General features: G+C 36.1%; 1 protein-coding gene across 2 annotated transcripts in view; it reads right to left on the reverse strand.

The window, feature by feature from the left end:
* LOC149796051 (DNA polymerase epsilon catalytic subunit A-like) overlaps window positions 1–23,163 on the reverse strand; it is a 148,038-nt gene extending 124,875 nt beyond the window's left edge. For both annotated transcript variants that reach the window (XM_089965969.1, XM_089965968.1), the window contains exons 1-10: window positions 23,001–23,163; window positions 19,182–19,311; window positions 17,355–17,435; window positions 15,710–15,847; window positions 15,152–15,306; window positions 14,124–14,198; window positions 12,791–12,923; window positions 10,494–10,601; window positions 943–1,053; window positions 233–318 (exon numbers count right to left, since the gene is read on the reverse strand). In XM_089965969.1, coding sequence (XP_089822095.1) covers window positions 233–318; window positions 943–1,053; window positions 10,494–10,601; window positions 12,791–12,923; window positions 14,124–14,198; window positions 15,152–15,306; window positions 15,710–15,847; window positions 17,355–17,435; window positions 19,182–19,311; window positions 23,001–23,053 — 1,070 coding nt within the window. In that variant the 5' untranslated portion in view covers window positions 23,054–23,163. The remainder of the gene's footprint in view (window positions 1–232; window positions 319–942; window positions 1,054–10,493; window positions 10,602–12,790; window positions 12,924–14,123; window positions 14,199–15,151; window positions 15,307–15,709; window positions 15,848–17,354; window positions 17,436–19,181; window positions 19,312–23,000) is intronic.
* Between the last annotated feature and the right edge of the window lie 1,030 nt (window positions 23,164–24,193).

A 24,193-nucleotide genomic window follows, 5' to 3' on the forward strand; every position in this document is an offset into this window, starting at 1 on the left:
CTAGAGCCAATGTTTCAGTAAATATGATTTTAGATTAGTCCATTTAAAAGATCCCACTCACATCACATCACTATGACAGCTAGACTGCTTCCACATTTTGCAAAAGATCTAGGCGAATTAATGTTTTCTGGCAAAACTTTAAGGAGTTATGACCCCTGTCCGACTTGAAACCTTGCCATAACAGAAAATGTTTAGCTGGATGAAGGGTAAACTGATATATTAAGATACTGACCAATCAAAGAAATCCCCGTTGTATGTCACAAAGATGTGTGGTTTCACTTCCAGTATGTGATCAAAAAATCTCTTTAGAAGACCACACTGTAAATGAAAAAAAAAATCATGCTTACAATGGTTTAAAGATGAATGGAAAGAAAGAGAAAAATATCTGGTGCACAGCAGAACTTGTCTAGTCTTTAAATTCTCTTCTCAATAATCCCAAAACCACTACTCTTTAGTCCCAAATTTTGTAGATGGGCTTAAGTGCATAGACAAAATTTGCTCATCCACAAGACAACCATCCTAATCAATGCATCAAGGTTTTCAGTCTTGAAAAGTATTGTACAACAATATATGCACACAAATACAAACATGCACATGTGCACTCCTACATGAACAAGAATAATCACCCTTTCCATATATGGGGCAACAGCTTCTCAGCTCTGCAACACTTACAAGGCTTTATTTTTCAGAGCCATGTATATTAAAATCCCTTACCCAAGGACGACCATAATGATTGGGACTGATCCATTGGTAAAATGAACTTGCATCCTTGTGGTTGAGTTTAGGTCCAAAACTACAGAGTCAGTGACTCTGATACAGAATAAGAAAAATAACCACACTTCACTAAATAGCATGGTAAACTATTCACTACATATGCTTAATTAATATACGGCGATCTGCTTCAGAAAGATTGGAATAATAAAAACATTTGTTTCTACTCACCTCATCTGGTTCATTATACACTGTGAAAGGTCCCTCAAACTCTGGTCTAGGTGTATACTCGAAATTCTCCACATCTTGGGACACTATCTCTCTGTTACAGATCAGGTAGCCCTTAAAGTACAGGTACAAATAAAATCGGCCAATTGTTGCATTATGCAATCTCGCACAAAGTGCATTCTGGTGTCCTGTCTCTCATCTTGCAAACATATCAGTAAGTGCAATGATCATCTGAAAGATTCGGCTGGTAACTTTTCTAGAAGATATTTGAACAGAGCACCTCAACATGTTATGCAATTCACAGGCAAGACAATATTGTACATCAATGCTGCAACTTTACCAAGTGTACCATTTATTTATAGTTTGAAGCCAATTACTGCCAATGTTACATTAAGGTATACTTTTGGGTGGGTCAAGTGACCTTTCAAAAAAGTGGGCCATCTGTTGGACAGCATAGTAAAGCCAGGTAAGCATAAAAAAGACTTTCTTGTCAGTGCCTGACCAACTTGCCCAAAGTACAAATTAAATGTCCTACTGCAAAAATGAAAAATGCAGATCAATAAGAATATATGCCATGTTTTGGAGCTCTGATGACAATCATGTATCAACAGAAACATCTCTCAAGATCTTTTTAAATGCTTGGTCACAACCTATCAATAAAATCTCACCAACTCGCTAAATGCAACTTAGTCTTCCATGAAACCATAGGCCAGATTATTCATCAAGGCTTATCATGGAGTGATCACACGCCCAAAATACAATGGACAGAGTGTGTTATCTGGATTTTTAACGTAGCTTTAAAAAAAATTCAGTCATATTGCTACGATGTCTGCAGTGTGACAGTTTATAGTGATGTCCAGCACTGGGGCATCATGCCGCAGACACGTTTCATGATTTCCCACCCAGTATTATCCCGACAACAGGCAGACCAGTCATAACACTAACCAATGGACAGAAGTGATTTATTTTAACAAACTAAGTATTGCAAGTGTTTAGTTGCAGGACATTCTTTCCAGCTTTGGAAATTTCCCAAAAGCGAGTCTTCTGAGGACATTCAACAATAAAATTAACAACAAAAACAATCTTCTCCACATTACCTCACAGAACAACAGGTTTTGTGACAAATATTTTACACTACAAGTGGCCAGTAGGGTTTGAGATTCTGTATCTGCCTATCACTATTGCCTATACCAGATGCACTCTGGATGTACAAGTCTAACTGGTTAATTCATCTAGGGCTAAATCTCCAATCTCTTTTATCCTACATATTTCATGTAGGAATCAACTTTGTGGTTTGATACAAACAAATAGTTCTTAAAATATCTAAAAAATGTATTTATTGCAACAGATTAGGAAAAACAACTGTTTCCTGTTGATTAACTATCCCTGTATCTCATTGTTGGCCCTAGCACTTTTTCCCCCCATGGTAAGAAAAGTTGAATAAAAAATGCCTACTTTTAACTTTAAAACCAGTACAATCAGAAACTTTTTTCCTTGGCCTTAGGGCTGTTCCAGTAAACATATATCCCCCCCGGGGACGGCACTTAAAAAAACTTCTGTAGGAGGTTGTGTTTCGAACTATTTTAATTCTGACAGTGGAAGGTTGGTTAGGAAAATCACTTCTGTTGTGGGTTGTGCTAACAAAATGAGAAATCGCTGGTGGGTCTGTCAGAAAGAAGAAAGAAAAAATCGAATATATATTTAAAATCGCATCTACCCCCCTCCTAGCCGTCTAACATGAATAAAACAGTGGGTCAGAAAATGATGCCAGTACACGCGAGTGCACGTACTTTGTACGAATTTGCATACTTTAAAAGCAGTGATACGCATTCGCCAAATTACGTCAACGCCGCAGATATAAAAAATGTTCCTTGCGCAGTATGCAATTTTTAGTAAACTTTTAACTTTAACTTTAAAAGTGCATTTCGCAACGTAATTTGCGCTGCCGCAGCTGTCTCACAACACTTGTTGCGACATCCAGATATACGGATACTTCGGCTCGACATGAACAGCTGTTAAACGAAATTTGATTCGTTCATTGGCCCTGGAACAGGCATTTTATGGAGTTTTAGCCTTACTTTCATCGTGGAAGTTTTACAAATGCGCGTTTCCAATAAGGGCCACACAGGAAACCAAAATGGTTGAATCACAACACGGTTTGTCTTCAGACGACGTTTTTTCAGTCGGCAAATACTAGCTGGTGATAGCTATGATGACTGTGAATTTCATGTATATCGGTCTGTTGGACATTGGAAAAATGTCACTGAAAATACCAGTGTGTGATTTTGAGCCCAAAATTGATCTTGAGTGCGAGTCCGATGTACGTGTTGAATGGATAATATGCCGGTTATATTTATTAAATATACCCATGTCTAAACAAGCTGACTATGGGAATGTTGGACTTAAAACCCTAATACAGCATTATGGAAGAGAAAAATCTGGCATAAGAGGCAGCAAAACACCGATTCAAGAAGTGAATCTTTGGCAGGGTTCATGTTAGTGAAATCTGACAGAGGTCTCGGAAATGCTTATAATCATGCGTATTTGGACGCCAATTTTTTTTTATTTAGGCGGGCAGTAAAATTCAAATACTTGCCAGTCCTGCTTCAGTCACCTGCATAGTGGGGAAATGTGTTGATCAGTTAGCTGTGATGATATTTACAATGACAGAATGTAGTGGTTCAAAGCCTCACCCCCCTCCCATCGTCACCATTATAAGAGTACATCAAAAGAACATGCTGCAATAGCTAAGCGGCGAGATCAAAGGCTTTGACTGGGTGTGAAAATCTAATGATATTTACAGTGCTTCAATTTAGAGGCAGAAATACCCAGAGATGTACATGTGGTCATTTATAGCAGTACACCAAATAAACAACTTTAGCTTGCATTCTTGTGTTCATTTCTGAGTGTAACGGAATAAGCAGTGCACGTCACCTCGGAATCATGACACGTTGAGACATAGACTTGAATGAGCATTTTGGGGCTCAACGGCAAACTGATGAAGATTGAGAGATTCAGGAGAGGGCTAAAGTTGCTAGAACTGATAATTTGAAAGGGACATTAGCCAAGTGTATGAAAGTGTGATGCCTAGCTTAGTGCTTTGAATAAGACCTTCACTGGATCGAAAAAATTCAGACTCACTCTGATGGACAAACGAGCTATGTCAGTGTTATAAAGAATGAAGAAATTAAACTCTATGGCAACCAATAGTTACTATAATTGGCATAGTTTTCTGAGAGGGGACTGCAACTTTTCCTGATGGGACTCATTTTTACCAAAATGGGAGCCATGGACTCTTAGTTTAAAAATCCTAACGAGACCTCTGGTTCAAAACTTTTCTTTCTGGGACAGAGATATCCAAGAGAGAAAACCCATGGGGCCATACATGTGAGATGTTGAAAATTGCACAACCATAAAGAACAGTAACTTGTTCAAGCTAGTTATGCATATGCGTTTCAGACAGCAGGCAGTGAAAGGAGTTCACAGCACAGAATAATATTTGTACATCGAGGAGGAGAATCATATTAAATTCAGAAACAATTAACAGATAATGCTCATAAGGAACATCAGAGAATCCCCATACAACATAGTTAAGTGTGTGTAGATCTCAAGTTGGCAGAACCACTGAGCAACAAAAGAATAAAAAGAAAAACTTTTGTATCATATGCAGATGTATGACCAAATGATGTACATGCTCTCTATGTGCAAAAATTAAATGACATTATATATAAGAGACTGACTCATCTGTGTAAACTCAAAGCAAGATGGATCAAATCTGACCTGTTTATGTTCGGTTCTTCCATATATATAGATCATGGTGGTATTTTCTGCAGACCTTTTGGCACTTAGTTCCAAGCCATCATTTGTTATTTGTATTGCAAAATGGGTAACTAAAAAAGTATATTATCTAGTACAATACATTTTTAAGTGGTATCATTAACTGATGATGAAATTGATGAAAAAATACTTGATGTCATTCTGATATATGGATTCTTTACTACACTACTAAAAACTACTAATCTGTTCATCCTGATTCTTTTTTTTTTTTACCATCTCCTTTAGTCTTACTGGCACCAGTGCTTTTAATAAAATTGTAACTTCTATTTTCTTGCAATCTAAATATTTATAATGATGTGTTATTGTCAAAAGGTAAAATGTGCTTAGTATTGTAGAATCTAAAACTATTAATTAGCAAGGGACTAAAATAAAAAGTGGACAGAAATTATTGCCATATTACAGTGCTGTTAGAAACAACGGAATAGTCGTACAAGATATATTTTGCACAAAGTTGTAGAACTAGCGCTCATATTGTCACCATATATTCTACTTAAATAATTATATCATTATTTCTGTATATTCCTATCAGTATTTTCCCAATGGTAGTCATTTTCAGATCTGATGTTGTTCATTTCTTGCGCAATTTTTACACATCAAGAATTCTCAACGTATCATTAAAAAACAATATAATCTGCACCAAATCAAGTTGTTTGAGAAGAAATCAATTTTTTTAACTCAAAAATCACTGAAGCTACGAGTTCTTGCATTATAGTCTCACATTAAATAACATCTGAAGTAACCACGATAGTAGTTTAGGATGCAACTGTACCAATTTCACCTTTGATATATCCAAATCTTGAATGTGATGGAGGAACATAGCTCCAAAATAAACACATCAATATTAGAACCTGTTCATTGACTATGAATCAACTATCCGAGTCCAACTGAATTGCTAGAAATTTTTTAATTCTTTTGACAACATCATAATTAGCTGTCAAATATGGAGTAAGCCTATAGTCTTTATGCCATCCCAACCAAGACCCCACCACCGCCACGTGACCATGCCCAATGACATCACAGTAATAATTACTATACAACTAGAGATGACATCTCTTCGAGAATTTTGATTTCAGTAGAGCTGTAACAGAGTGGAACAGTAAGAAAGAGTGACAGATATTTAAGTGTTAAGGAGATATTTAACAATGGCTATTCCCACCACCACCACTTCCTCATTTGAGATCACACACACACAAAACAGAGTACATCCTGAAATCCTGGCAGCATCCCTGCAGAGGAGCTAACTTGACTATTCAATTTTATTGGTCTCTGATTATCCCATGGTATTTCTGCTACTTGAAAATTATCTTACAGTGTGTCCATTCAGCATGGTCAAGAAAGGCTTACAACCACTGAGTTGTTCAAGGACTCCCATTACTACAGATGTGAAAGAACGAGTACCATACTATAAATCAGTGAAGATAAAATATAGTATATACGCGTTTGACTGTCCCTGATTGGTTGATAATGAAAGTAAGATTTTAGTAAAAACAATCTTTTGAGAGCTTGTCCTCCTTGTAATTGAAAAAAGTGAGGGACATTGTTTTATTAACATAATTTCCAGACCCGTGTTTGGACGACTCATTACTGAAATCAGCAGCTGACTCTCTGGTGCAGTATTGAAAGCACACCTTTCAAATTTGTATAGATCCAGAAAATGGTGCAGCTGTTATGGGTTTTTTTCTTCACAAAAGCTGTCGTCATAGATTTGTCTATACTGATATAAATTTGAGCATGAGCAGTCAAAATTTTAAGTTACTAAATTTTAAAAATAGTGGTGTTTGCACAAATTTACAGTGGGAATTGAATTAGTGCAGAGTCCTGAACTCTTGAGTTTTGTGCAGAAATATGGAATCCAAGCAGAATATATCCAGAAATGTAGAGGTTTTTAATCTTGGATTTAGTCTCCCCATTGTGTTTCACACTGATATGCATATTCGCAGAACATTTGTATAGTAGTAGGAAAAGTAAGTGAGAAATTTAGATACATATCATAAACAAGACAAACAGTATGTGGGGGGAGAAGATCATTAGAACAGGCTGGAATGGAGAAGCATAATAAAAGCAATAATTAGTAGAAGTGTGCCTCCTTTTTTTTATGTGTGCAACATTATTTTCTTAGCTTCAGTAAGAAATTTCATCAAAAGGAAGACAATAAAGGGTGTACAGTTAACTAAACCAATATGAATTTAGCTACTTAAAAGCTGTATCAAATTGATTTTAACCTTCTGGTCTGTTTCTGTCCATTCTGGTGATATGTCCACTGAATCAGTATGGTTGGAAAAAGTATTTAAAAAATTAAAAATCTTTTGGCAGATTATGATTATACCCTACTTCTGCCTGAGAGATGTGAATAATTTAATTTTTTGGTTTGTTGATTGTGGTTGTTGCTCAATTCAAATGCATCATTGAAAAACATTGATGCATTCTCATACTTTGTTACAAATATTTATTAGATGCATATCATCAGATATCGGTAAATACAGCTTGAATAAACTGTAAGAGTTCTAGTTGGAACAATGAACATTGTTAAGAGAAAATTTAAGTGAGCTAAAATGTAAACTTTTCGGCAGTGTGTGATGCAGGATTGCTCAAGACTTTTCCATCTCATATGCTCACCATGAAAAATCCATTTGCACCAACTGATGATGACTTTTAGGTAACTGTCAGAAAGGCATAACTGACGGTATTCTATAGTCTACAAAAATTACTCGAGTCAAAAGTTGTAAACTCGTACAGCTGTGGCAAAAATGATTGACTAGTACCTTTTCTGCTGTTGCTACAGTTGATTAGTTGGTTGATTCAGTGTGGTTTGATTTTGGGTTTTTTGGTGATTTTTTTTACAATATATTAGGTGGAAGGACTGCAAAAGACCACCAACCTAAATTGGTTGATCTGTGACACAAACTCACTCTGTGAGATGTTTAAATGATGTAAAAGCAAGCACCTTAGTACACTTGGGCACATGGAGCCTCTGTTGATTTGACGTTTATCTCCAACAGCTGAAGTCATTTAGACATGAGCTCTCAGGGTTTCAGTAGATCAGTATGGCCTTTACACCATTTTCAGATGAAGAGAATCTATATATGGCAGCCAGTTTTACTGCTGAAGAAAATCCAAGTCCTTTTAAGACTCCAAACACCACTTGTGTAGAACCACTGACCTTCCACGAGTAACTGGCAACATTCTCATTTGCACATTGGAGGCAAGTAATCACATGACAAGCATCTTGTACCACTGCCATGGAAGCCCCCTCAGATCTGTATCACAAGACAAGCATCTCATACCACTCTGCCATGAAAGCCCCTCAGGCCATAGGTATAAGTCTCATATGAAAGACTAGAAGTGGGAGATAGAACCTGTGACAACTGGATTGAAAGTGCATAATGTTACTGCTAGGCAATCAGTGATGATAATGCTGTTGACAATGCAGTTAACTGCAATGACATTAATTTTATGAGTGCTCTGGGAAAAATGATTCCCAGACTTTCATCCATTTTTTAAAATCTGATATAAAAATGTTGCTATATTTTGTTATAACTTTATATTAGTCTTGCAACAAGGCGTAAAAATAAGACATTAGTAACTGAAAAAGATGTTCTTACAAGAAATGACATGGTGTAAAAGTAGACAAATGATGCAACATCACTTCAGCAGGCATCATTGTTTTTTTTCTTCTGACAAATCATAAAAGTTTACCAAAACATTTATTGGAAAAACTAATAACAATGAATCATAGAATCTGACACACATTTAAAGCAATACAAGATTTAACTATTATTCTAATCAAAAGCAGCATGCCTGAGAACAAAGAAAAATAGCAAGACATATTGATCACTTTAGGAAACACAGAGTTAAGTAAGGATACAGATTCATGACTTCTGTATTAGAATGAAAATATCTATCATAAAATCTGTATTCATGGATGTTAAATTAGTAGGTATTAAGGGACTGATCAATGACATCTACAAATAATAAGCCACCATGAAAATCTGGGATTTCACAGTATCAGAGACATACTTGTCTGCCACAAAAACAAAAGGACAAAAGACTGATTATAATGAATGAATATAAATAAATATATGCAGTAGATTATATGATGTATATTAATTCAGTAGATTACCTCCAGCCAGCTGTCATTTAAATCGCTTCTGTCCCCAACCCAATATTAAAATCACTTCTACCGTCCCCTAACCCACAGCCAGAAATTATGTTAAAAAATATACTTCTGTAGGGGACAGTGTTTCTCGATTAAAACACATCTGACAGTGGATCATAATTTTTTTAAATTGCTTCTGTTGTGGGGTGGTTGAATTTGAAAGTGCCTTCCCCCCCCCCCCCGGGGGGTATATGTTTTACTGGAACATCCCTTAGGACATCACCATCCTACAACTTTCTTTAGGTTGCAGATTTAAATGATCAGCCTATGGAATTGAGGCCAATTCATGTAAGGAGGTGAGGTGGGGTGGGGTGTTGCACTTCACCACTCATTAAAATATTTTTTGTACCACATGATGAAATACACCTGGCATTAACACATAAAAAGAAAATATCCTCTACATTTAGGTTTTGTTCAATCTGTACCAGATAATTCACATATCTTTCTCAGTAATATTATAGCTATGTATGACTGGCTTTGCAAACCCCCAAAAGTCTACTAATTGTTTATGATGAAATTTTAAAATATTAAAAGAGTACAATTTAGCCATTCAGATTTCATCCCCAGCAGGACACAAATAAGTACAGATAAAGTTCGACAGAGTTCACAATTAGGGCTTAAACTTTGTGGTAGTCTGCTAACCAGATACTAGTGAATTTGTCCAACTACTCTCCTTCAAAATTTCAATTGTTCAATGACTAGTAAAGTTGCAGTTTTCACCAGTCAGAATTTATTTTTCTAAAACTGAAAGGTCAGATGAAGTCCAAGTTCACTTGGAATTAATAGTGAAAATCCAGTTTAATTACTCCACTAGGACGATAATGGTGTAGCTATTATGGAGATGTGTATTCTGTTCAAAGGTTCCTATTTTTTGTATGCAAGTCACACAATGCCAACTGTCAAAGGAAAAATTCTTCTCATGCTTTCACCGTACTGTCCTAAATCATCTGGAGTTATAATATGTATTGACCAGAGTGAATTAGGTCTTTGCCTATTTCTCTTATTTAGTTATTTGGGTTTTTTTTTTACAGAGGACTAAGCTAAAAATATATTTACGCAGTAATCTTTCTTTTCAAATTAATGTCTGAAGAATCAAGGTTTTTCCTGTCAACATATTGTCAACATTTTTAAAGGTGGGTTTTCTAAAGCAAATTTTGTCATGCTCGAGTATGATGGTAATAAGAAATAACAGTTGTTAATATGGATGGGTCACACTATTTTGTGAGTAGACAGTAAAGATTCAGTAGGACTAGAAAGTAATTGATCTACTAGTCTTCTAGTTACAAGGAAATTTATCTTTAAACTAGGCCCAACTGTAGATCATTTTGTTCATAATTCACAGTACCTTTGACAGGAGGTGTCACATTAAAAAAATTTGTGCTTTTGTTATCCCAGTTTTGCAGAACTACTGTCCTGTTGTAGGATTTAATGCCATTTTTCAGCACAAGATAGGCTATATATGGAAGCCAGCATAAAGTATATTTTGGTGTATGATTGAAAACTTTAGAACACTCGGAGCCCCATACTACTGCCTTGATATGAGGTGACGAGTTACACTTACCTCTCCATCTACCATGTAGGAGATCATCATAATCTGGTCAGTCTGCGAGTCTGGAAACTTCAGGGGAAGCTTGGTGGTCTCTATGTCAAATGCAAAAACCACAGGCTCCTGTCCGGGAATAATATATATAAATGGGCAGAAATTTACCTTGTCAAAAAATACATGTAAAATTGATGCATTAGGAAAAGCAACAAGTTTACAGTTTACAATCAAAATTACTGTAATACAAAGGTTTATATATAAAAAAAATGTTATGGAATTAAGACAACACAATAATTCACTTTTATAAGAGATGGTGAATTCATTGCATTTTTTCCCACTAGCATTCTGGCAATTTAATGGGCAGTAGGTTTGAGTGTGTGCATGATTTAGATTTTTAACGTAGCTTTAACAATTTTTCAGTCATATCGCTATGATGTCCCACCCAGTCACATTACCCTGACACCAGGCCAACCAGTCCTAACACTAACCTCTTAATGCTGAGCACCAAGCGAGGCAGATGTTAGTACCATTTTTGTAAGTCTTTGGTATGACTCAGCAGAGGTTTGAACCGGCGACCACCCACATCTGAGGCAGATGCTCCAACTACTAGGCCACAGGAGTGGTCGGCAGTAGGTTGAAATACCAACTAGATTTTTAACGTAGCTTTAACAATTTTTCAGTCATATCGCTATGATGTCCCACCCAGTCACATTACCCTGACACCAGGCCAACCAGTCCTAACACTAACCTCTTAATGCTGAGCACCAAGCGAGGCAGATGTTAGTACCATTTTTGTAAGTCTTTGGTATGACTCAGCAGAGGTTTGAACCGGCGACCACCCACATCTGAGGCAGATGCTCCAACTACTAGGCCACAGGAGTGGTTGGCAGTAGGTTGAAATACCAACTTTCCAACCACAGCAACCAGTTCTATGGTAGCAAATTCCAGATTTTGCACTGTGTGCAGTCAAGTTAAAATTTACTACTACACTGTGACCTACATTTTTAATTCACATTTTGCACTCATCAAAAATGTATCATCTTAACACATTGCATGATTCCAAGTCAACAGTATGTACGGAGCAAAAACCAGAGCTAAATACAAAAATTTGGCCAAGATTAAAATCTAAATATAAATGTTTGAACCAATTTAGCCACACACACACCCCACTCACTTTTATATCTATTTTTAAAATAAGCTGAAATTTATCAAATATGTGGGGTTACAGAGATGATTACAATAAATTACTTGATTTTTTTAAAAAAATGTACCCAAAAGCATAACCCATATACAAGACACACAAGATGTAATTACGTGAAAGAAGCAAAAATGGCTATCCCAACAGCGTAATGGTTGGCAGGTATAGTGTATGTGCTATGAAAACTGTTGCTTATTAACTAGGAAGAAAGAATGGTTGTCATTCATTGAGGGTTTACACATGTATATGCTATTGTCTGTGCAGATGCAGATGCTGTAGTAGTACAATGCTTCACCGAGTTGATCGAAAATATCAATTGAACAGCTCATACAGACCCAGGAAGCATTTTCAACATGGGTAAACACCCATGGATGCAATTTTTAATGTTTCTATTATTTTCACATGATCTCTTCTGTAAACCTATATACCCTGGTATATTATTTCTTAAACCTGCATTGTCTTGAATAAAGCAGCCATAATGTGTATAAAACAATAATAAATATTTCTGCAACAAAACTGCTCGATGACAATGCGCGGTTTCAGTTGCCATGACAATACATTAAAGCCTCTTGGGGAATGGGCACTTGCTTCCCATAAAGTGGCCATAGCCTACTAATCCAGCATGGGTGATCAGCCACTTACCATATGTAAAACAATATACTTATATGTACAATATGCTAACAGCTAAAAGCAGGTTTCATGCAGACTTAAAATTCAAGGACATTTCCAGGGCAATTTCACAACACTCAAGGATCACAATATCTTGCATTGTCAAGTGTACATCAGTCATAAATGTGGCTTGTTAGAAACAAGTTTTCAATCAGTGCTCAGCGCTCTATGAAATTAGCAGTTATCAATTTTTGAACTTTGTTAAAAACACGACTTTTCCAAAACTAGGCAAGGGTTTGAGTAATGCCACAATTTTCAAGACCCTGATATTTATTTTGAATATCGCAAATGCTCTTGAAATTTATATCTTAAATTCTAAACGAGGACCCACAGGAAACCTGTAAAAGATGTCGCTGGTAACCTATTCTGATGACCGTCTAAGTATGTTAAAATTGTATCAAATTGTTTATTTTTGCAAAGCCTGAAAGATACCAAGCCGTCTACTCACAGGTCTGTCCACAAGATCTTCCCTTCGCTTGATTTCAGGTGGTAGGCTACCACGCCCTCTTACAGAGTACCAGAGTCCTACGTTGATTTTCAGATCAATCGATACTCGCACATGGTATGGCACATCATATTCCCTAGAAAGACAAAGACTGACTTAAAACTGCACACATTGAATTTATTCACAGGCACAAAGGCATTTTTATAAAGTGTAAAATTAGCTTTAATAGAGGATGATCTTCATTTGATGGTAGCAAACTACAGCTTTCTTTTTAAAAACAAGTAAACAAGAACGGCACATGATCAAGCCCACCCTGTGTTCGTTTGAGGGAGATATGGTAGCTCAGTTGGTGGTGTCAGACTTGCAATTTATCTGTGAGTTCAATAAATACCACCCAGTACTGTTGCCTCTATGTCCTGATAAAGGCTAGTATCTTAATAGGGTTCTTATTTTGGTCCCCTAAATGCAAGCTTGTTACATCAGAGTCTGAATGTGATACTAATCAGCTAACATTTTAATAGTTAAAATTCTGATATGCCAATAAATTACTACCTGGAAAGAAAAAGGATGCCAAGTTTCTTGCTATTGATATTTTGCATTTTGTTGGCAGACACTAAAAATAGCCCGTTTTCAAAATATTTCTACCAAAATACTGCCATTACAAAAACTAGTTACTTTCAAGCCCTATACAAGTTCAGTAACTGTAGATTGTGGAGACCGTTTTCTTCAAAGGTCATGACCTTCAAGATTTTGACCCCCAAAACAATATGGACCTACATGGTAAATTCTTAAAATGCAAAGTCACATTTGTTCATATAAAACCCCTTCAACTGGAACATCGCAAGATGCATCCCAATGCAAAAATGCTACCGTCATTATTATTTGGCTCTTAAGACTTGTATGATGGCACACCGTTCCTGCTCAATATACCCATAGGGCACTAAATCAAAACTAGCTCCAGCACAGAAAATTCCACATCAATTCTTTTGTGAAGACAAGATGTTCAAACATGTTTCAATGTCTTAATTATCTTTACGGATAATCTTAATGGCATGAAAATGTCAGTATTCACTAAAAGAGGGTAGTGCAGTGCAGATGACAAAATTAAGATAGCAAAACATTCCAAGCAAAATAGATTTGATCTTGTATTGTATCACTGCTGTAGTATTAAACATTTTATAGTATTCTTCTTTACAACTTTGAAAATGTGTGAATCCCCCAAGTATGGTGATAATTTAACGCAAGAGCCCTACTCCTGGAATCCCAAATACAACACTGCAGATAATCTTCTGAATTGTTTTCAATTTTCCTTACATTCTTCACAGATCATACTCACCTAATGTCTATTATGTTGTCCATTTGGTCAACAACCTTCTTGCTTGTAGACCCCTCCTCTTCTCCTAACAAATGGCTGCAACAAGTCAAAATATAGGTTTAGTGCTTGGCCAAGATCATCGGTACATTTGCTACTGACGTATCCAAGGTCAGAAAAACATACCTTCAAAATTTTGCAAACTTCAAGACCCAGAAATACACACAACTCGTAGCGTCCATCAAAAAACCATGTACTAATTATATAATTACAACAAAGAAAGAAAATAATAGCCCACAGATAATGAAACAGGCTAAAAGGTTGTCATTACACAGATACAACCGGTAATAAAGGTTGTCATTACACAGATACAACCAGTAATAAAGGTTCAAATTTTGAAATTATGAGTCTTAATGTACTGAATTGACTTTTAAGGATGATTTTAGCCATGTAATTGATTGAAAGACAATAAGAACATGCTTGTGTTGCACAGCTGATTTATGTTGATAATCATTAACACCCATGCTAGACAAAGGTTCTTATTACTACTGTATTATTTGTAAAGCCCAACCAGTAAAGAACATTTTTTGTGCCCTCACCCCCAATGGTCAGTCCCAAAAGTAAGTATGTACATTTTTCAATAAAAATATGCACATCTGGTAATCACGCCAATGATACAATGTAAATGTTATGGCCATCCAGAGTTCAGTTCAGCAAAGTTTGAACATCAGGACCATCCAGTCTCTAGCGAGTGTATTGATGAACAGTAATGACACTTGAATTACCTTCAAATCTCACGCTGAACCCAATTAAATTCATATCTGAAGTGTAACAATATCAACATTGTAACAAATATTAAATGGGATATTTTGGGCACACGGAAATTGTAGTCCAGATTTGTGAAATTTGAGTCACAGCTTGTGATATTTATTTCAGTCAGTAGCCTTGGGCCCATGTCTAAAAAAAAAAAAATTTGAGCACTGTACTCGTACTCAATCCCGCAACAACCTTGATCCAACAGACCATTTTAATGTGGTACCATGGTTACCTACCTAGACAGCATAGCAGTGTAGGCCTGGGTAGATTTGTCCTGCTCCTTGTTTTTCTTTATAGCTGGCTGTATCTCCCTTTTGACTTTCATCAGGTCCTCCACACTTAGGAAAGACAACTTCAGATATGGCTGCTTCAGGCCAACTAGATGGTTATGCTGGAAATTGTTATACACAGGGTGGTAAAATCCAGGTATATATCTTTGAAAAGATCCTAATAATGGCAATTTGACATATAGCTGTCAGCAATACCAAAAACATGGTTATCTCAACTGTTAGAATTGGGCCAAGGCATCAGATGGTCTTCTATACATCAAATTACCAGCTGATGCAGTGAATAATTCCTTGGATTCGGGACTAGCTCCACCAAATGATGTAGCATAACATGAAATGTATTAAGGACCATCTTACAGCAAAATAAGACTTGACAAATGTTTAAAAAAATGGATTAAAGATGACAGACAAAAAAGGACAATATCAAGCAAAATAGGATTCAGGTCTGAAAAAAAAAAAAAAGGAATTTCACTTGATGAAGAAACAATATATCACTGGACATCTTACCAGATCCAAATCTTCCTTGTTCACACTCTCTACAGCAGCAATCTTTCCAGAGAATTTCTTCGTGATGAAAGAGGCAACTTCTCTCTCACAGCCTTTTCTAGTAGCAACAAAGAAATATGGCCGGTATGGCAACGTAGCCTGTAATACAAAAAATTAAAATAGCATGGTTTGAATCAACAAATCACAAAAAATATCTTTTAAAACTGGTTTAATAAAAGACGGTTCTGCAAACTGTTTCCACAACATGTGATGATGAAGCCCCACACCTCCCCATATCAAACTTGCAACAAAAAAAACCCCTTCAACTGGCCCAACACTCTATGCCTATACTGCTGATGCTAGTACCTGAGGAGCCCAATATGATGACATAACCCTTCAAATAATGCTTTAATAACCCGTAAATCTGCACAAGGTCTGTGGTTAGCAAACTGAGTCTAAACACTGTTGTAATAGAAATGCTAACATATGAACCTATAAATTATCATCAACCATTAAGTACTATTTCATTTAAACATACACTTTTTAAAAGTATATGCCATGGTACCATGATTATATTAGGAGTTCATACGAAAACAATGTGAAATTCTAAATTGCATGTGGGCGACAATTCCACATTAAAAATTCCTATCCTTGGGCTATTTTCATCAACAACCCTAATGGCAACTTTTATAAAAATTCCCTTACTGCCAAGCCCAGGATTTATTTAGCTTAAAACTAAATTCAACTTTTAGTATAACAGACCTGCCAACCCTAAGAAGACCTTGTCAGCAAAGCAGCCGACATTTTTTTTGCCACAAGTTAGACCAGTTATCAGTAAGGTGTAACAAAATATCATTTACTGCTATTGTCAAGCTGGAAAGCATGCATTTAAACATCCAGATGTGGAAATCAAGACATGTGGCAAAGGTAAACTGGGCCCAACTGATGTGGAGATGGCCCAACAAATTTTTGAAGTTTGCTTTAACCTTAATTACCTCCAGTATAGTATCACAAACAGCAGTTCCAAACCCTACCGAGCTCAATGGCTTCTTGTTATCTCTCATAATGATGTAATCCTAAAAAAATTCAATTTCATGAAGGTTGTGGGCACGACAACCATCATACCTGCCATGCAACATACTCAAATCACATGAAGTCCACCAAACAACTGCCAACCTTGTTTTTTCCATCAAGAATATAAACATTCTCTTTTATTTTTCTGTGTAGAGTATTATAACTATTTAAGATGTTTACTGTCCCTTCGAAACCTAAAATTGTATCATTCTGTGGATGCTATAGTTAAGACAAATAAGGAACTGCCTAATCATGCTGAGGTTTTGCATCACAAAATATGTGCAGTTTAAAGCGTCCAAGGTACAGGTTCCCTGATCAACTCCACTGAATCTAAACGTATATCATAATTAATCAAACAGACAAGCCAGCATCAGGATTTTACCACAAGCAACAGTATTTATATAATGTGTGCTTTTATTCTGAAAGCCCATATTTTAAAGTCATTTCCAAAAGAACTGTGGTAAAATCATGGGTTGGCAGGTCTAGTGTGATCAAAATGTGGATGGACAGAGATGCACAGATGATAGAATAATTGTTTATCTTGAGCTTCTGTCAAGAATTGCTTTAAAGTTTAGTGAATTCATCTGGTTACCTTAAAGCGACCACCATCATCTTCAATTAAATAGAAGTCCACTGCACTGACCAGTCTTTTGTTCTCATCCAAAACATCTGTCTGAAAAGCAAAGTGCAGTGTCTTCAAGGCAACAGTAAACAGTGCGCAAAGCAACTGAAGAATGACCCTTCCCAAGAATTGCCATAAATTACGTTTAAGTGTTGGACATTCAGATGTTTCATTAAATCACTGCTTTAAAGGAAACAGTATGCATGAAAGTTCAATGGCACATCAACACCATATTGACAATATAATGCCAAGTATGTTTACACAACAACAAATAGCTTCCAAAATGACATGCATATATGGGCAAATATCAAGACTCAATACAATACTGGGTCTCCAACAGGCTTTTCATTTGTCACCAAATGCAAAGGAATTGTGAATGTGGCACTATTTCTTTTACTGACTTTTATAATGTAAATTTTTAATTTCACATTGATATAAGCACCTGTGGCCACTTAATACCTTTTCACTATCTGCAGCAGTCAGTGGATCATGTCAAAAGATGATGATAAAATAACCAAACATGATTGCAGCCAATTGCAAGCTGTCAGTCAGTTTTGAGAAGCAACTAAATGTGATAAGTAGGAAATACAGAATGGATTGTGGCTAGACTAGTCAGGAAAAAGATTTGGCATCACTTGCACGCGTTGCTAATTTATGTTAATTGAAAACTGAGTGTGACATGCACTTAGGGCTGCTTGGTATTTTAGGGATTGACTTAGATAACATTTTTTTGGTAATCTAAACATAACTGAGTAACAAAGGATGCCAGTCGTCAACTGTAAAGAGATAAAGTCGCTTATTTCTATGAAAAATTAAAACTTAACCTTTTACAAGACTATCAAGCACAAAGAATATGGCTATCTAGCTCTGAAAAAAGAGATTTATATCCAGTTGCATCTAAAGCTGCTACCAGGTTACTTGTGGCTCTTATTTCTATTGCAGACAGAGGGGGTTTGGTCAACATAATCTGATAAAAACTAACTTAACAACTCTATGGGTATATCTACTATGAAAAATGTAGAGAATTTATATTGATGGGCCGAATGTAGATTTCAGGAAGTCATTTAAGAAATGGTCTGGGAAAACACAAGGCAGATATTTATGAAGTGTTAGTGATATTGTTCATAAAGACTGCAGTATTTTGTATTATATGTTGTAAAGAAACATTTTTAATTTTCATATGTGATACATTCAACTTCATGTGTATATAATGGTATTGTTATATTTATTATTATTCTTGTGCTTTCAAATGTAATAAAAACACATAAAAACTGTTTTATTGTCATGTTTATAGATTAAAAATAGGGACAATATAATATTACGTGTATATGCATCATGGCATAAAATGGCTCCAAATTTTTACATTTGCAGAATTACATAGGGCAAGGAAAAACAACTCCAAGAGAGGCCCCACAACGCAGAAAGATCACCCAAATTCAGTGCATTGGAATAAACTTGTACGAATGTTATATTCTTAGTAAACAGGAAATACTTTATCCTGCATAGACTTTATTTCTATTGCACACAGCAGTCATCATTAGCCAGTGCAGTCAGACACAAATGGATACAAACCAGACTGAAAATGGGCGATCAACTTTCACTGCATCTTGGTCAAAGTACAATGCATAGTAACCAACTATAATAAACTTCCTGGGGTTAACAAATCCAACATGGGAATCAGCTGCTATATGCTCAATGTCTGAAAACAGTTTCCATTTAGCCCAATTAAATGATTTGTAGTCAAATATACACCAATTAATTAAGTTACTTTAGCACAGATTTAGCAACAAAACTTACTGGGTGCAAATTAATGAGCCATCCAACCCTTTCAGTGGAATCGGTATATCTCTCAAATCCATACTTCTGATCAATCTCATCTCCTGCCTTGGCTCTCTGATGTCTCTTGCTGTCTGTAGCATCTTCTCGGCTAAAAAAAAATAATTAATATGAATACATCTGATTAAGTACTTATTCTGAATTATTTTGATAACAAAAATAAGAACACATTTTTCTTTGATGTCAAGGTGCAACCCAATATTCCACTTCAGACGTTCCTCATTCCCCAATCACAAGTATCAAGTACACTGATATTAACAAAGTGTGCATCCCAATCTTAATGATAAAGCATGCCCCCCCCCCCACAAAATGGCTCTATACAGATTACCAGAGCTGAAATCAGACTTGATTTTGTCTTCCATTAAAAAAAAAAAAAAAAGGTATGTGTGTGTGGGGGGGTTTGGTGTCCACCACCAATAGGGTCTCGAGGGGCAACATTTTACACTCAAACAAACTGCTCGTGGTGTAACTTATGATCATAAAACAAACCAAAATAACGAATTGAAAAACCAATAAACTTACCAAAAATGTTCAACATGACTTCAATAATTTCACAATATTTATTGTCACATGAATTTGTTCTCCAATATTATTGATGCTTTAGATATTTCATGTGCATGTCAGAGTTCACATCATAATTAAGTTAAAATAGTTTGTCAATTTTTTCAGCAAATATAGTGTACTTCTCTCTTTTCATAACAAATCTGTAAAATAACCACAAGTACACCAACTATATACAAATAATCCCATACATTCACTTGTCTTTTTCCCCAACTGGACACAACCTGTTGATATGCCAGCAGAGTTCTTTTTGCGGCTTTGGCAAAGATTTCTTTAGCCTTCCTTTTTGTCACCACTTACTTTTTTGGCTCAATGTGCAATTGTTTCGTTTCCTTCTCAATGACAGCCTTTCTCTTTCAGATATGATATAAAAAACGGAAAAATCTGATCCAAACCGAGAGAAAAACTGAAGTCTGCTTTAAAATGGAGAAAAATCGTGTCTGTGAAATTAAAACATTTTTCAAAGACCAATTATCAATGACTAGTGACCATCTAGTGTTCTACTTCAAGTTGCTAATTTAAATTCAAACAGCCACCTAATTACATTCATCAACATTGGGATATTTTTATTCTTTTCGTCGATTTAAAATAACCCAATATCAACCAACTTCAGCATTCCTCCATTACTATTTCAACTAACTGGAATGTACGCCAATGGAACTTGAAAACGCACTTGAGTCAGAATTTTAACGATCATGTATAGTATAAACAAAGCATTCAGACCTCAGTTTGTAGCAAAGTGTCAATACTGGCTGAGAAGTGTGCAAGATATTTCTTAAAACCTGGCCTCTAGTGCCAGTCATTCAACCAGGAATATGCTATATAAGTATAGTACAAGCAAAGCATTTGGACCTCAATTTGTAGCAAAGTGTTGATACTGGCTGTGCAAGATATTTCTTAAAATCTGGCCTCTAGTGCCAGTCATTCAACCAGGAATATGCTATATAATAGTGGAAAACATTTCATTAATATACTGATGCATCATTAGTTTTGCTGTACCCATATACTGATACAGTGGAAAACTGACAAAACTATACCTAACATATGCAAGTTATTTTAATCTTTAGCAGTCATCAATAATTATTAGTCGTTTGTATTCTTGTATTGTAAATTGTGAATTCATCACATGCTGCTGCTGCAGGGCACAGACACTCATTTTTGTTTGCAAACGCAAGACTTGGCAAAACTAACTTGCTTTGTACAAAATGAACAAGGTGACTTGGTTTGTACATTTCTCCCCTCTCTAATTTATTCCAACAACTTTTTCAGCATAAAGGAGATATAATAAATGTGTTAAACAGGTAAATTTAGTACTATACTCATCATTTATTTCGCTTTTTAAGCGACGTTTCTTTGTCGATTTGCATCTTGCCAATGTTGGTTGAATATGAATTTCAGTTGGCTACAATGCAATGAATACCTCAACTGGTTAAAACGCTAAGAAATTTCAAGGTAATAAAGCCACCTTTCTTCAATATTAATATATTATTTTTTTGTTTCAGTTAAGAAATATACTTCAACTAGATTTCAGCCTTCCCAGCTTTCATCGCATTCCAGCCAATTGAAATGTAGGCAAAAGAAACTTGAAAACTGTTCTATTTTCTTAAGAGAATTTGAACTTATTAGAAAAAAGACATCACTAAGTAAAGTCTTACTAAAACATTACAACTTTTATTTGTAGAAAAGTGTCATTATGGGCTACAAGATATTCATAAAAATGGTACTTTAGTTATGAAGTCAGCAGACATCAAAACTAGTCCAACATAAGACATCACCCGTTATTTCTTTTTTTTTTGGGGGGGGGGATGGGTCTTACATCCCAACCAAAGGCGCTGTGTAGCACGTTTTGAAGACGATTAACCATGTAACAAAAGTCAAATTTTCAGGAATACCACCCAACTGGCAACCAATAAAGATGCTTTTCTACAAAGTAATGTTTTTACAAGACTTTACTTACCATGATGTCTTTCCTCTTAATAAATTCAAATTCTCACAAAAAAATTGGACCCGTTTTCAATGTTGTTGGCCTACATTTCAGTTCGCTGGAAAGTGATGAAAGCCAGGAATGCCAAAGTTGGGTCAAGTTGAAATATTATTCTTTAACAAAATGAATAAAAATATATTATGCCTATTGGAATTGTAAGCAACGTTTTGTTTCACTGAAGAAACTTTCCCCCACATGACCCAAATGTATGTCAACAGAATATGAAAAAGCGTCCATTTGGCAGTCATTTTCATTCCGTCAGGATAAAGACATCACAGTAAGTATATTAATTTCACATAAATTAGTGAAGAGTGTCAATATCATTGGCCAAGTGTGAAATATCCCTGAAACTTTTGTCAACTGGCAGCGAAACAGGCTATACAAAGCCGTTATTTGGATAGCAAGACATAGCACAAAAACATTATTTAGCCAACAAGACCTCGACATTAATCGCATAAAAATCAAGATTGAGGGCTTACATAGTAGGGCTAAGTAAGCCGCTACCCTATACCAATTTTTTGATAGGCAGTGGATACAGACCCTACACCCCAACATAAATGTCCAAATAGCAACAATGGGGTGGCAATGAAACTCGCTGTATAGCCCACCTTGCAGAATAATGAGCATGCAAATTCTACAATCTTAATTTGGGGCTTCACATTGCGTGTACATTACTACAAATTTCAACCAAACGTTCAAATGGTCAGTACATTTTGCAAAACATTTTCTGGCTGGCGCACCAAATATACAAGGAAACAAAGCTCAGGTTCATTGATATCATTTATAGGAATTCGTATCGTTGCTTAAAATTTACCTACATGTGCTTTAATAAAAATGGACACTCCTCACGTCTTTTCAAGAATCAGCGCTAAATATTTCAAGCTATATTTTGCGCATCGAAATTTGGCGACCAAATGTTTGCAAATTGCGACTATTTTTAAGTTGTTGGACATTCTGCGACCAATATGTTAAGGTCTACTTGGAGTCCTATAATTCGGGGTTCAACCTCGTTAGAGTAGGCTCGTGCCGAGGCCTTTCCGAACTTGGGAAACTGAATCGTACAAAACTGACAGTTAGACTGTCTTGTTGGCTAATAATGTACCCTTCATGGATTACAGAACAAAGATATAATATTGCATACAACAATTAAAGTGATGACAAGATGATCCCCAACTACACTTTCCATCATACAATGTCCCGTCCATGCGGCTGGACTTAAGAAGTGTTTGTCTTACCCCGCAGAGTCTGACGCATCTGCTTTGTACTTTCCACTGTTCTGAAGGACCATGGTCCTTACAATAAAGGACCTAAACGAGTAAGTTCACAATTTACCACTTTTTTCACTGATATTGCTGAAGACTGAAGAAAGTCCGTTGCCGGCTTTTCGTGAATGGCGCTTTCGTGTTTGGCGCGAAATATCACGTGATTCTTGGTTGTGGTCAGTTTAATACACGCGAAAACGCAATGGAACGGGAGTGACGGCTTTATAAAGAATGCATGCGGATCACATGCGTGGGCGGCACGTTTTGCAGGAGCGAAGATTTTGTGCAATAGATAAGGAGAGTTTAACAGGACAATATAAAAGAATAAAATTATATCATTCACGGCTGATTATATAATAAAGCATGGTGTAAAGAAATATAATGTTAAATTTAAATATACCTCTCGCGTGCACCTAAAATCAATGTTCTTAATTTACTGCATTTTTAAGTATGTCGATTTTGATAAAATACCACGTTTACGTCACATTATCATATATGTATGTTTTGTGACGTATTCGGTCATTGTATATTGTCTCCCTCAAACGGGGACACTGATGGCTGATTGAATACAAATTAGGGTGTAATGTCAATAGTAATCGCTGAGTGTTCCGAGGCGCTCGCATTTACAGATCATTGACATCTCAGTCTGTTATTGTGGGCCTGAGACTCGTAGCGTATGCATGTGAGAAAAAAAAATTGCCAATATCCTTCCCCAAGTCGATGATCCTTCCTTCACCAAATATACCGTCGGCCAAGTGTAGACAATAATGTGTATGAAACTGCGTAAAATACACACACACACACTCACACACACACACACACACACATCTCCTCAGATGGACCATCTCGTTTTAATTTTACTCTAGTCACACCAACATTTGTAAATAAATCTTGGTCACATTACTTGAAATCATTACCATAAATATGCCGTATTATTTCAAAAGAAACCCTTCAATAATATTACATGCGCATCAGAATACTAAACATACGTGTACTCAGAAATAGCTTGTGAGCTGTATGAGATATTACCTCTAAACCTCTGGATTTTAAAACTGACCTATATGAAGTTAAAAATTTCCACTTTACTACTGCTTACGACTTGCGTATCTGGTACAAATGTAATACCACTGTGTGCCTGTCTGTTTAAAAGAATTGTAGTAAAGGCA

The sequence above is a fragment of the Sinohyriopsis cumingii genome, chromosome 7, assembly GCF_028554795.1.
Source record: "Sinohyriopsis cumingii isolate HCF-2022 chromosome 7, ASM2855479v2, whole genome shotgun sequence".
Classification (NCBI taxonomy): Eukaryota; Metazoa; Mollusca; class Bivalvia; order Unionida; family Unionidae; genus Sinohyriopsis; species Sinohyriopsis cumingii.